The sequence below is a fragment of the Alosa sapidissima genome, chromosome 9 (genome assembly GCF_018492685.1).
Source record: "Alosa sapidissima isolate fAloSap1 chromosome 9, fAloSap1.pri, whole genome shotgun sequence".
NCBI lineage: Eukaryota > Metazoa > Chordata > Actinopteri > Clupeiformes > Clupeidae > Alosa > Alosa sapidissima.
In genome coordinates, this window is record NC_055965.1 from 27972289 (window position 1) to 27985697 (window position 13409).

Consider the following 13409-nt stretch of genomic DNA (forward strand, 5'->3'; position numbering starts at 1 on the left):
AATAAAAATGATAAAATAGTAAACTACAAACACAAACTTAACTAAATATATATAAAAAAGGAAATAGAAAAGGTATACAGTATAGTACCCAAGACAAAATAAACAAACAGAAATGATAATAATGATAATAAATTAGCAGAGACATGAGTGGAATCATTCACTATTTAAGGAAAGCAATTTTATATAAGTGAGTCTTTAGACTAGATTTGAAAAAACATTTGCCACTGATGGTGCAGATTTGATGTTATAAGGGAGGCTGTTCCAAAGCTTGGGTGCTTTAACTGCAAATGATCGGTCACCCCTAGTTGACAGTTTACTTTCTGGAACAACTAAAAGTCCCAGGCTGGAGGATCTGAGGGGCCGAGCTGGACAGTAGGGGGTTAATAAATCTGTTAAGTAGTCAGGTGCCAAACCATGTAATGCTTTATAGGTAATAAGGAGGATTTTTTGGCAACCAGTGAAGATTGGCCAGAACTGGGGTGATGTGTTCCCTAAATTTAGACTTTGTCAAAAGTCTGGCTGCTGAATTCTGAACAGTTTGTAAACGAGAGATGGAATGACGATTTAAACAGGTGAATAAGGCGTTGCAGTAATCAAGTCTAGATGAGACAAATGCATGTATAATTCTCTCTGTGTCCTTTAAAGAAAGCATTGATCTGATTTTAGAAATGTTTCTCAGTTGATAATAACAGGACTGCACAAGGAGTTTTACATGCTAATAAAATATAACCCCTAAGTTTCAGTAGTCTCAGTAGTAGTCAGGGCCAATGAAAAGGACTTCTGTTTTGTCAGAGTTAAGCTGTAGGAAATTCTGAGACATCCAGTCTTTCACATCAGCTATGCAATCCTGCAGTACAGTTAGCTTGTTAAGCATGTTTGGTTTGACTGAGATGTACAGCTGTGTGTCATCAGCATAGCAGTGAAATGATATGTTATGGCGGCGAATTATGTGGCCTAGAGGTAACATATACAGGGAAAACAATATTGGTCCTAAAATTGAACCTTGGGGAACACCGCAAGTAATAGCTGAGGTAGAGGAAGTACAATTACCTATTGAAACAAAAAATGTCCTGTTGGACAAATAGGATATGAACCAGTCCAAAGCAGGACCTGTTATGCCAACCCATTCTCTTAGTCTTCTAATTAAAATAGCATGATCAATGGTATCAAAAGCAGCGGTGAGATCCAGCAACACCAAAACAGAGTGCTCACCAGAATCAGCTGCCATTAGTAGATCGTTAGTTACCCTGATAAGAGCAGTTTCAGTGCTATGCATAGGACGAAAACCTGACTGAAATTTCTCCAGGATGCTATTGCCCTTTAACACTTCAGAAAGTTGCATCAAGACCACCTTTTCCAGAATTTTGGAGATAAAGGTCAATTTAGAGATTGGACGAAAGTTTTTTTAGAATGGAAGGATCAAGGCCAGGTTTTTTTAGGAGGGGCTGGACACTGGCTGTCTTGAAAAGGTCAGGGACACACCCTGAGGAAAGAGAATTATTTAAGATTGACAGCAGACTAGGGCCTATAGCACTAAACACTTTTTTGAGAAGAGTGGCTGGTAAAATGTCTAAAGGACTAGATGAAAGATTCATTGCTGCAACAATGTCAGTGAGAGTCTGTATAGAGATAGGTCTAAAACAGCTCAGGTTATTAGGGCAAGAAGGGGGGCATGGAACATTAGCAAGAGACATCGGAGATGGGATATTTGACCTAATATTATTAGCAATCTTATCAATAAAAAATGATAAAAACGTTTCACACTCATCAGCAGAGGATGCCAATACAGTGGCGGGAGTAGGATTCAGGAGGCGATCAATAGTATTGAACAGGAATCTAGAATTGTTTCCATTGTTAGCAATAAGGTTTGAAAAATACTGTGATCTGGCATCTTTGACTGCTTTGTTAAAGGAGGAAGTTAGTTCTTTCAAATATTGGTAATGAACCAGAAGCTTTGTGGCTTTCCATTTGCGTTCAGTTCTCCTACACAGTCTTTTGAGGCTACGTATTTCATTAGTGATCCAGGGAGATTTGTTAACAATATGTTTCCTTTTAGTTTTAAGAGGAGCTACAGTATCTAGTATGGTGGTGCATAACTCATTAAATGTGTTAAGCATGTCATCTGTATCTTGTAACCCACCAGCATCAGGCATGGTATCACTAAGTTTGTTAAACAAAGAAGAGAAATTACAGGTAGTGTGATCATTGAAACTGCGAAAACTAACAATGTGTGTGCGAGGTGCAACAGCAACTGGGAGAACACTGTCAAAGATGACAGTGGTGGTCTGACACCAATAGGTCTTTCACTAAAACATTGTTCAGCTCTAAGCCAAGAGAAAAAACTAAATCTACAGTATGCCCATGTTTGTGAGTTGGTTCTAACACATGCTGTAGTAAATTAAAAGATTCTGTAATATTAGAGAATTCAGCTGAGTAACAATTTGTGGAATCATCAATATGAATATTAAAATCTCCAACAATAATAATCTTATCATAGTTGAGAATGACAGAAGATAAAAAATCTGAGAATTCCATTAAAAATGCTGCCATGCAATGTTTAGGGGCTCGATAAACAACAATGCAGAGCACAGGGACATCACAGATTAATTTGAACATAAAAACCTCAAAAGTTGAGAAACTGTCAGTGGCAGATGGGCAACATTTAAAACAATCCTTATATACAACTGCTAAACCTCCTCCACGGCCACAAACTCTAGGAGAGCTAAAGAAGTTATAACTGGGAGGGCAAAGTTCCCCTAATTGGCTATGCTCACCCACCTTTAACCAAGTCTTAGTTAAAAAGAAAAAATCAAGGTTAGAAGACAGAATAAAATCATTCATAGTGAATGTCTTACTAGATAAAGATCTCACGTTGAACAGTGCCATTTTAAGAGCCTGTGAATTGTTCTGAGTTGATGTACCAAGGTGTGAGGCGTCACGTGATCTGGTGGATGTAGTAGCAATGTTCAAATCACGTGCTCTCACTGAAGCAGAACTTTTAACAGGATGAGCGGCAACAGTCTGGATGTTGATCAACAGCAAAGTTGATCAGGTGTCACTTTACTGCCGGGCGTACAGGCGATAGCGGGAGCGGACTGCTCTAGAAATCCGCGTTGTTTTGGCAAGAGATCCTGTGGAGATGATGATGTTCTCAGAGGGATGCTTTCCTCTGTCGCTCGGGTGATGAGAGAGCGACGTGCGCAGGTAGCCTTTCCACTGGAGGATCCCCGCTGCCCGGCAAAGGTGGATCACCTCATTGCTGATGGGGTCGGTGGAGGTGAACTGTCGAAGTTCAAGGGGTGTGTACTGAAAGCCCCCCATAGCCGAAACACAAACTCTGACACAGGTTGATTATGCTGCCATGTTGTCCATTAAACACCATTATGCTGCCATGTTGTCCATTAAATACCATTATGCTGCCATGTTGTTCATTAAACACCATTATGCTGTCATGTTGTCCATTAAACACCATCATGCTGCCATGTTGTCCTCTTTCAGTGTGAATGCGGTCAGGACATCTGAGGGATCTGAGTAAAACTGAAGAAATGGCTGCAGGGGGATCATCTACTGGTGAGTCCATCACTCTGATAACCTAATGGAACATGTCCATCACTCTGATACCCTAGTGGAACATGTCCATCACTCTGATACCCTAATGGAACATGTGTATTTGTTTTCAAGTTATTTTTCCTGTCGTGAATAGTTGATACGGCAGTGAATTTATTATTGTTTCATTACTATTTTACAAATATGTCTGGGTAGCTCAAGTATTTTCTAAAAGCTTAACAGTGTGTGTTGTCTCCCTGTGTTGTCTCGTGACCAGGTGATATCCCCAATCTCTCCGACTTGAGGATTGTGCTGCTGGGGAACAGAGAAGCTGGGAAAAGTTCAGCAGGAAACACCATCCTGGGCAGAGAGGAGTTTGACCCTGATGTGAGAACACTGCAGTGTGTGAAGAGACAGGGAGAGGTAGCAGGGAGACAGGTCACTGTGGTGGACACTCCTGGATGGATGAAATATAGTGAACATTTTTACAAGGACTCTCCTAACCTCCAGAAACAGGAGATTGTTCTCAGTGTGACTCTTTGTCCTCCAGGACCTCATGCCTTTCTGCTGGTCATCCATGAGAACATGACCTTCACAGATGCAGAGAGAAACGCCACATCAAACCACCTGTGTCTTCTGGGCCATGGAGCCTGGAAACACTCTCTAGTTCTGTTCATTCAGGAGACTCCTGCAGAAGTGAAAACCTTTGAGGTCAAAGGGAGAATGCTCCAGCAGCTTGTAGAGAGATGTGAGAACAGATATCATGTCCTCAATATGAAGAACAAGGATGATACACAAGTCACAGAGCTGCTGGAGAAGATAGAAGAGATGGTGGCAGGAAACAGTGGTCGTCACTATGAAATAAACAGAGAAATATTACAGAAGGTTGAAGAGAAGAGGGCAGAAGAAGAGAGGAGAGCAGAGGAGAGAAGAAATAAACTCCAGAGACAGGGTGAGTGAAATTATGTCATACATAAATCTAATAAATAATTTTATTTTTAGAGTCTGTGCTGCTAAACTCAATAGTCAAAGGAAAGAGTCAGATTGTCAGATTGATAGATTTTCTTGAATTTCCCCTAGGGATCAATAAAGTATCTATCTATCTATCTATCTATCTATCTATCCAAAGAATGTACATCATAACTTAATTTATGACATAACACGTTGTTAGATTTTTGTGTGACTTGATCATTCAAGATTACGTTTTACAATTCTACAGATACAAAGGTGTAAATCAGACGTAAACACACACACACACACACACACACACACAGAAACAATCTTATTAGGGAAAATTCATATTCTGTACAGACATGGAAAGTTGGAGTCTTTATGATAAAACGTACACAGGTGTCACTAGTCTTCTCCCAAATGCATCCCTATGTTACAGTGAAAGACCTCTTGTGACCTGCAGGTTGTGTTGAGTAATTTAAATCAACACACACACACTCTGAAGTTCTTCATTTACTCCTGCAGGAGGTGTACAGCTTCCAGATCTCAGAATTGTGCTGCTGGGATTTAAAGATGCTGGAAAGAGTTCATCAGGAAACACCATCCTGGGCAGAGAGGAGTTTCAGCCTGGACAGAGATCTGCTGCTTGTGTGAAGAGACAGGGAGAGGTAGCAGGCAGACAGGTCACTGTGGTGGAGGTTCCAGGATGGCACAGTTATTGTGAGGTTGATAGTTGTACTGAAATGACCAAAAGAGCTATTCAGCTTAGTCCAGGTTTGTGCAGCCAGGGTCCGCATGTGTTCCTGATGGTCACACGAGCAGACATATCATTTACTGAAGCACAGAGAAGATCAGCCCAGCAACACTTGGACCTTCTTAATGAGAAAGTCTGGAGTCACACCATAGTGCTGTTCACCCATGGAGACTGGCTGGGAGACACAACCATTGAGCAGTACATTGAGAGTGAAGGAGAGAGCCTCCATTGGCTAGTTGAGAAATGTTGCAACAGATATCATGTTCTTAAAAATGAAAACAGGACTGATGTCAGTCAAATCACAGATCTCCTTGAGAAGATTGAGGAAATGGTTGCAGGTAACAGTAGCTGCCACTATGAGATGGACAGCAAGCGACTGGAGGAAATACAAGAAAGGAGGAGGAAAGAGGATGAGAGAGCAACAGAGAGATTGATGACTGTGGAAAAGAAAAGACGACACCTTCAGTCACTGAAACGTGAGTTGGCTTGTGTCTGATCGGCTTTCTAATGGGAGAAAAAAAGTATGTAAATATTATATTGAATAGTGCAATAATTGAGTTAAAGCTTGAAAAAAAAAAAAACACACTTATATGGCTATGGTCAAACAATGACATTTTAAAGGTATTGTAAGTGCCGATGCCAACATCCCCATGGTAACTTATGTGCCTTTGCTTTTGTGAAACCAAGTCAAGGCTAAATTCAGCCAGGATAAGCAAAAAGTCACAGCTTTATCCGTTATAAATGGTGTAAAAGTCTGGCTTCAGAAAGTAAAAGGCCTACCACGTATTGCTTCTACCTGAACACTAAAACACATGTGATTTCACTATTATCTGACCTGGGTTTGGAGTTATGCTATGTGGCAGGACTTTGAAGATGGACTCTGAAGATGGACTTTTACACCTCTGTCTGTTATGAAGATTGTGCAAATTATTAAGGTTTTGTGAAGTACACCTCTGCATCGCTTACAGACCCTTGAATACTGCAAACAAATCAGCAAATGTGTTTTCTCTTTTGTGTCGTTCTACTGGTACTTGTGACAATATAGTTGAATCTAATCCAATCTGATCTATTGTACATTACAGAAGAATCAACTCCCATGTCACAGTTCAGAGTTGTGCTGCTGGGATACAGAAATGCTGGGAAGAGTTCATCAGGAAACACCATCCTGGGAAGAGAGGAGTTTGAACTAAAGAGAACAGCTCAGTGTGTGAAGAGACAGGGAGAAGTAGCAGGCAGACAGGTCACTGTAGTCGAGGCTCCAGGATGGTGTAGGTATGTCATAAACACTCCTGATCTCACTAAACAGGAGATTGTGCTCAGTGTGTCTCTGTGTCCTCCAGGACCACATGCTGCCCTACTTGTCATAGATGTTGATGATTCTTTCACAATTGAAAAAAGAATAAATATTCCGGAAAACCTGGAGCTTCTCAGTAGTGTCGTCTGGAGTCACACCATGGTGCTGTTTACCAGTGGAGACTGGCTGGGAAATGCAACCATTGAGCAGCACATTGAGAGTGAAGAGGCCCTGCAATCTCTAGTAGAGAAATGTGGGAACAGATATCATGTCATCAACAATAAGAATAGGGCAGGCGATCAGGTCACAGAGCTGCTGGAGAAGATAGAAGAGATGGTAGCAGGAAACAAAAACTGTCACTTTGAGATGGACAGAAAGAGACTGGAGGAAGTGAAGGAGAGGAGGGAGAAAGAAGAAGAGAGAGCAACAGAGAGACTGATGAAGGTGGAGAAGCAAAGACAACACCTGCAGTCGCTGAAGCGTGAGTTGTGTTGTATTTTCTGTGTTTTGTACTAAACAAACTGAGCTTTTTCATTGCAAAAATAATGTCCAACAATCTTCATAATTTTCTAGCTTATGAAACATTGAATCAAATATATCATAATATTAATTCTTATGGCCATGGAAAAAATTAGTAAAATAGTAAATTTAGTGAAATTGAATTGAACACTGCATTTGCTTTACACTTGATAGGCTAGTTTTTATCTGCCTGTTGTTTTTGGTTTTCTCTTCAAATTAATTTTGATATCATGTGCATCACATGTAAACACATGTGCTGTTCCCACTAACCATCCAGGATGTGCACTATAGTTCTGTGTTCCGGGGCGTAAGTCCCCGTGAAAAAGAAAGAAAAGTTTACACATCAGGCCATTGTCAGCTGTATCGCCAAAGATGCACCAACATTTAGCAGTGCCAGTGGGGCTGTAAGTGGTGTGTACAAGGTGTACATGCACTTTAGTGGTTAGCTTACTAGATTTAAACCAAAACTCCTTTCCATCAAAACTTACTGCTGCTTAAAATCCACAAAGTTCTTAAGATAATATGTTCATATAATGTCAAATATATTTACATATTCTTTTCAACAGGAAATGTATCACCACAGTCAGATTTCAGAGTTGTGCTGCTGGGATACAGAACATCTGGGAAGAGTTCATCAGGAAACACCATCCTGGGCAGAGAGGAGTTTGACCTGAAGAGAAGAACAGCTCAGTGTGTGAAGAGACAGGGAGAAGTAGCAGGCAGACAGGTCATTGTTGTCAAGGCTCCAGGATGGTGGAAGAATGTCAACCTCAAAGCCACCCCTGAGCTCACTAAACAGGAGATTGTGCTCAGTGTGTCTCTGTGTCCTCCAGGACCTCACATTCTCTTACTGCTTATAAAAGTAGCTAAGTCTATCACACAGGATGTCATTAGAAACATCCAAGAACATCTGGAGATTCTCAGTGACAGAGTCTGGAGTCACACCATGGTGCTGTTTACCTGTGGAGACTGGCTGGGAAACGTAACCATTGAGCAGTACATTGAGAGTGAAGAACACCTCAGATATCTGGTAGAGAAATGTGGGAACAGATATCATGTTCTCAACAATGAGGACAAAGGTGACAGAACACAGATCACAGAGCTGATGGAGAAGATGGAGGAAATTATCTCTGGAAACGGAGGCCGTCACTATGAGATGGACAGAAAGAGACTGGAGGAAGTGAAGGAGAGGAGGGAGAAAGAAGAAGAGAGAGCAACAGAGAGACTGATGAAGGTGGAGAAGCAAAGACAACACCTTCAGTCACTAAACGGTGAGGATTTAACAATCTTAATCTTCTGCCTATGAAACATCGAATCAAATATATCATAATATTCATTCTTATGGCCATGGAAGAAATTAGTAAAATAGTGAAGTTAGTGAAATTTAAACAACACTGTGCATTTGCTTTACACTTCATATGCTAGTTTTTATCTGCCTGTTATTTTCGATTTCATCTTCAAATTAATTTTGATATCATGTGCATCACATTGTAAACACATGTGCCATTTCCACTAACCATCCAGGATGTGCACTACAGTTCTGTGTTCCAGGGCGTGCCTGTATGTCTGAGTAGTTTTATGTTAACCCTACGGGTCTCTGTTGCTGTCTTGTTGTATGTCTGCACAGCTGTGTTTGTGTACTGTTGCTTCTCTATCCTTTCTCACTGCCCCTTTCCACTTCTCTTCCAAGAAGCTTGTGCTTCTTGTCAGGCCATCACTGTAAATAAGAACTTGTTCTTAATGATCTGTCTGGTTAAATAAAGGTAAAATAAAAAAAAATAAAAATAAAAAAGTTCCTGTGAAAATGAAAGAAAAGTTTACACATCAGGCCATTGTCAGCTGTATCTCCAAAGATGCACCAACATTTAGCAGTGCAAGTGGGGCTGTAAGTGGTGTGTACAAGGTGTACATGCACTTTAGGTGGTTTTCTCACTAGATTTTAACCAAAACTCCATACTGCTGCTCAAAGTCCACAAAGCTCGTAAGATAACATAGTCATATAATGTCAAATATATTCATGTATTCTTTTCAGCAGGGAATTCATTCCCGCAGTCAGAGTTCAGAGTTGTGCTGCTGGGATACAGAACATCTGGGAAGAGTTCATCAGGAAACACCATCCTGGGCAGAGAGGAGTTTGACCTGAAGAGAAGAACAGCTCAGTGTGTGAAGAGACAGGGAGAAGTAACAGGCAGACAGGTCACTGTAGTCAAGGCTCCAGGATGGTGGAAGAATGTCAACCTCATAAACACTCCTGAGCTCACTAAACAGGAGATTGTGCTCAGTGTGTCTCTGTGTCCTCCAGGACCTCACATTATCTTACTGCTTATAAAAGTAGCTAAGTCTATCACGCAGGATGTCATTAGAAACATCCAAGAACATCTGGAGATTCTCAGTGACAGAATTTGGAGTCACACCATGGTGCTGTTTACCTGTGGAGACTGGCTGGGAAACGTAACCATTGAGCAGTACATTGAGAGTGAAGAACACCTCAGATATCTGGTAGAGAAATGTGGGAACAGATATCATGTTCTCAACAATGAGGACAAAGGTGACAGAACACAGATCACAGAGCTGATGGAGAAGATGGAGGAAATTGTCGTTGGAAATGAGGGCTGTCATTATGAGATGGACAGAAACAGACTGGAGGAAATAAAGGAGAGGAGGGAGAGAGCAACAGAGAGACTGATGAAGGTGGAGATGCAAAGGCAACACCTCCAGTCACTGAAGGGTGAGTTTTTAACAATCTTAGTCTCTTGCCTATGAAACATCGAATCAAATATATCATAATATTAATTCTTATGGCCATGGAAGAAATTAGTAAAATAGTAAAGTTAGTGAAATTGAAGCAATACTGTGCATTTGCTTCACACTTGATAGGCTAGTTTTTATCTGCCTGTTATTTTTGGTTTTATCTTCAAATTAATTTTGATATCATGTGCATCACATGTAAACACATGTGCTGTTCCCACTAACCATCCAGGATGTGCACTATAGTTCTGTGTTCCGGGGCGTACTGTTCCCGTGAAAATGAAAGAAAAGTTTACACATCAGGCCATTGTCAGCTGTATCGCCAAACATGCACCAACATTTAGCAGTGCCAGTGGGGCTGTAAGTGGTGTGTACAAGGTGTACATGCACTTTAGGTGGTTAGCTCACTAGATTTAAACCACAACTCCTTACTGCTGCTCAAAGTCCACAAAGCTCTTAAGATAACATGGCCATATAATGTCAAATATATTTATATATTCTTTTCAACAGGGAATTCATCCCCACGGTCAGAGTTCAGAGTTGTGCTGCTGGGACACAGAACATCTGGGAAGAGTTCATCAGGAAACACCATCCTGGGCAGAGAGGAGTTTGACCTGAAGAGAACAGCAGCTCAGTGTGTGAAGAGACAGGGAGAAGTAGCAGGCAGGAAGATCACTGTAGTCAAGGCTCCGGGATGGTGGAATAATTTCAGCCTCAAAGACACTCCTGAGCTCACTAAACAGGAGATTGTGCTTAGTGTGTCTCTGTGTCCTCCAGGACCACATGCTGTCCTAATTGTCATAGATATTGATTCTTTCACAATTGAAAAAAGAATAAATATTCAGGAACACCTGGAGTTGCTTGGTGGAGCTGTCTGGATTCACACCATGGTGCTGTTTACCTGTGGAGACTGGCTGGGAGACACAACCATTGAGCAGCACATAGACAGTGAAGAAGCCCTGAAATCTCTAGTAGAGAAATGTGGGAACAGATATCATCTTCTCAACAATCAGGACAAAAGTGACAGAACACAGATCACTGAGCTGATGGAGAAGATGGAGGAAATTATCTCTGGAAACGGGGGCCGTCACTATGAGATGGACAGAAAGAGACTGGAGGAAGTAAAGGAGAGAAGAAAACAACAGACACAGAGAGCAGAGGACAGACAGATGTGTGTCTACAGGCAGAGATCTGCTTTTCAATTCTCAGGAGGTGAGTTTATTCATTTTAATGTGTTGTAATTTTATACTTCATATCCATACTGAAGCCCACCACACACGGCCGGCGATGTGACAGTCAAACGCGACGGTGGAATTCTGTTAATTGCTTTACTACACACACTACTGGCGACGCGATCACCCATCGAATTAGTGGAGACACACTGAAGAGACCGTTGTTTTCTATTATGACGTATCAAAATCACCCTGAAAAATAGATTAGAGCAATGAGACGTTCGTTCCACTTGCCACATGCGTTGCCTCATTCACTTCAATAGATTCTATTCAATTTTGCTGGTCGCCAGCCATAAATCACTGTTGCGTCACTGGCTGTGTGTGTAGGCCTTTATTCTGCTCTTATAATGTTATTGTTAATACACTGCATACTACTGTAAATCATCCCACTTGCTTAACTGTATATTACTGTTCACACTACACTAGCACAATGACAATGACGTTGAATGTAATCTAATATGATAATATTATATTGTATATGGTATTATTAATTTTATTGTAATATTAAATTAATATTACCATAATTAGTATGATTCTTTCCTCAGTGGGTCCTATTTTAGTGATTTAAATTAATAGTCTGAAGTGTGGAGCATGAGTGTGTTTGGTGTCTGAATCCTCTGTTGCTAGTTTGACAGGGACATGACAAGTGCATCGTTCACAAAAACTGTGCCGGGTCTAAGAAAGGGTCCAATGTGTTTTTGTACTCTATATATTCGTTTTTCTCAATTGTTTTGATGCTTGTGTGTCAACTCTGACATCACGTTCTCAAAACAGTTAACATACAGTTAACAGTGACCATACCCATTAATCTAAACATTATCATACAATAACAATAAATACCACTACACTGCCCCCTGTTGGACAAAAATATCACTGCAGCCAGTGTTGTCCAGTATGGGTCAGTGGAGTTAGCAGCACGCTCATCTGTTACTACTGTGGTGGTTGCCAACCTGCCAACCTCTTATACAGTGATGGATTTTTCTATTTCTTGACAGGTGATGCTCAGTTCCTCTCAAGCGTGAGGGTTGTGCTTTTGGGACACAAATATGCTGGGAAGAGTTCATCAGGAAATACCATCCTGTGCAAAGAGGAATTTGACTTGAAGATAAGAACAACTCAGTGTGTGAAGAGACAGGGAGAAGTAGCAGGCAGACAGGTCACTGTGGTGGACACACCAGGGTGGGGGATAAATGAGACCCTCAGAGACACTTCCCGGAAAACCAAACAGGACATTGTGCTCAGCGTGTCTCTTTGTCCCCCAGGACCGCATGCAGTCCTTCTAGTCATACGTGTAGATTATAGTTTCACAGAGGTCTACACAAAAAGCATCCGGGACCATTTGAAGCTTCTTGATAAACATGTTTGGAGACACACAATTGTCCTTTTCACCTATGGAGACTGGCTGGGAGACACATCTATTGAGCAGCACATTGAGAGTGAAGGAGAAACCCTGCAGTGGATTGTTGGGAAATGTGGGAACCGATATCATGTCCTCAACAACAAGGACTGGACTGATGATACACAAGTAACAGAGCTGCTGGAGAAGATAGAACAGATGGTGGTAAGAAATGGAGGAGCTCACTATGAAAGACCACAAGAAGAGACAACATGGACGTCTTTCTTCAGAGGTGCGGTATCCCCACTAAATTAATGTTGAATTAATAATAATCTTCAGCTCAAACATGAAGTATAATGTGATACCTATTTGTATAATCTATCAGTATAATCTATTTGTTTTTATCAACTTATGCAATTGTTAAAGAGTGCTGCGGTTATGTTATGATCTTCAAGCTTAGTCACCACTAATGAGTATGAGTAAATGTAGGACCGCTTATCTTGTTACAATACCAAATTAACAGGGTTTTTTTATGTTTGATTTATAGGTTTACTGAAATGGAATAGAGCAGATGACCAGAGCAGAGACATGGATGAGGCTGCAGCACGATTTGATGAGTTGAGTCTGCAGGGAAGCATTAAAACTCCCCCAGACAGTGAGTACTAAATTACTTTCTCTGAAAAAATATATGGTGACATAGTGCCAGCGTTTAGCAATGATACGCTATAAGTTACTGTTTCCTGAGTTTGGAATAAGTATGCAGTGTTTCTATGGAATACGTATGCTGTAACTGCAAGAGATAGATAGACAAAAACAAAACAAAGGATATCATTTCCCAGGTAAAAAAATACCTATTAAAAGTATACTTTTTGAAAGTACAGTTTGTACTTTTTTCGTCAAATCCAAGTGTAATTAAGTGTATTGAATTATGTATTAAGTTCAACTTAATACCAACTTGACTATACTTTGAGTGTAATTAGTGTGCTAAAATGGAACAACTTTTTTCAAACTTTAAGTGTTCTTAAGTAC

General features: G+C 40.8%; 1 protein-coding gene across 1 annotated transcript in view; it reads left to right on the forward strand.

Moving 5' to 3' along the window:
* Window positions 1-13409, forward strand: part of LOC121719383 — a 92408-nt gene that overhangs the window by 64918 nt on the left and 14081 nt on the right. The window contains exons 8-12 of the mRNA XM_042104919.1: window positions 7631-8335; window positions 9097-9792; window positions 10323-11024; window positions 12040-12672; window positions 12928-13035. Coding sequence (XP_041960853.1) covers window positions 7631-8335; window positions 9097-9792; window positions 10323-11024; window positions 12040-12672; window positions 12928-13035 — 2844 coding nt within the window. The remainder of the gene's footprint in view (window positions 1-7630; window positions 8336-9096; window positions 9793-10322; window positions 11025-12039; window positions 12673-12927; window positions 13036-13409) is intronic.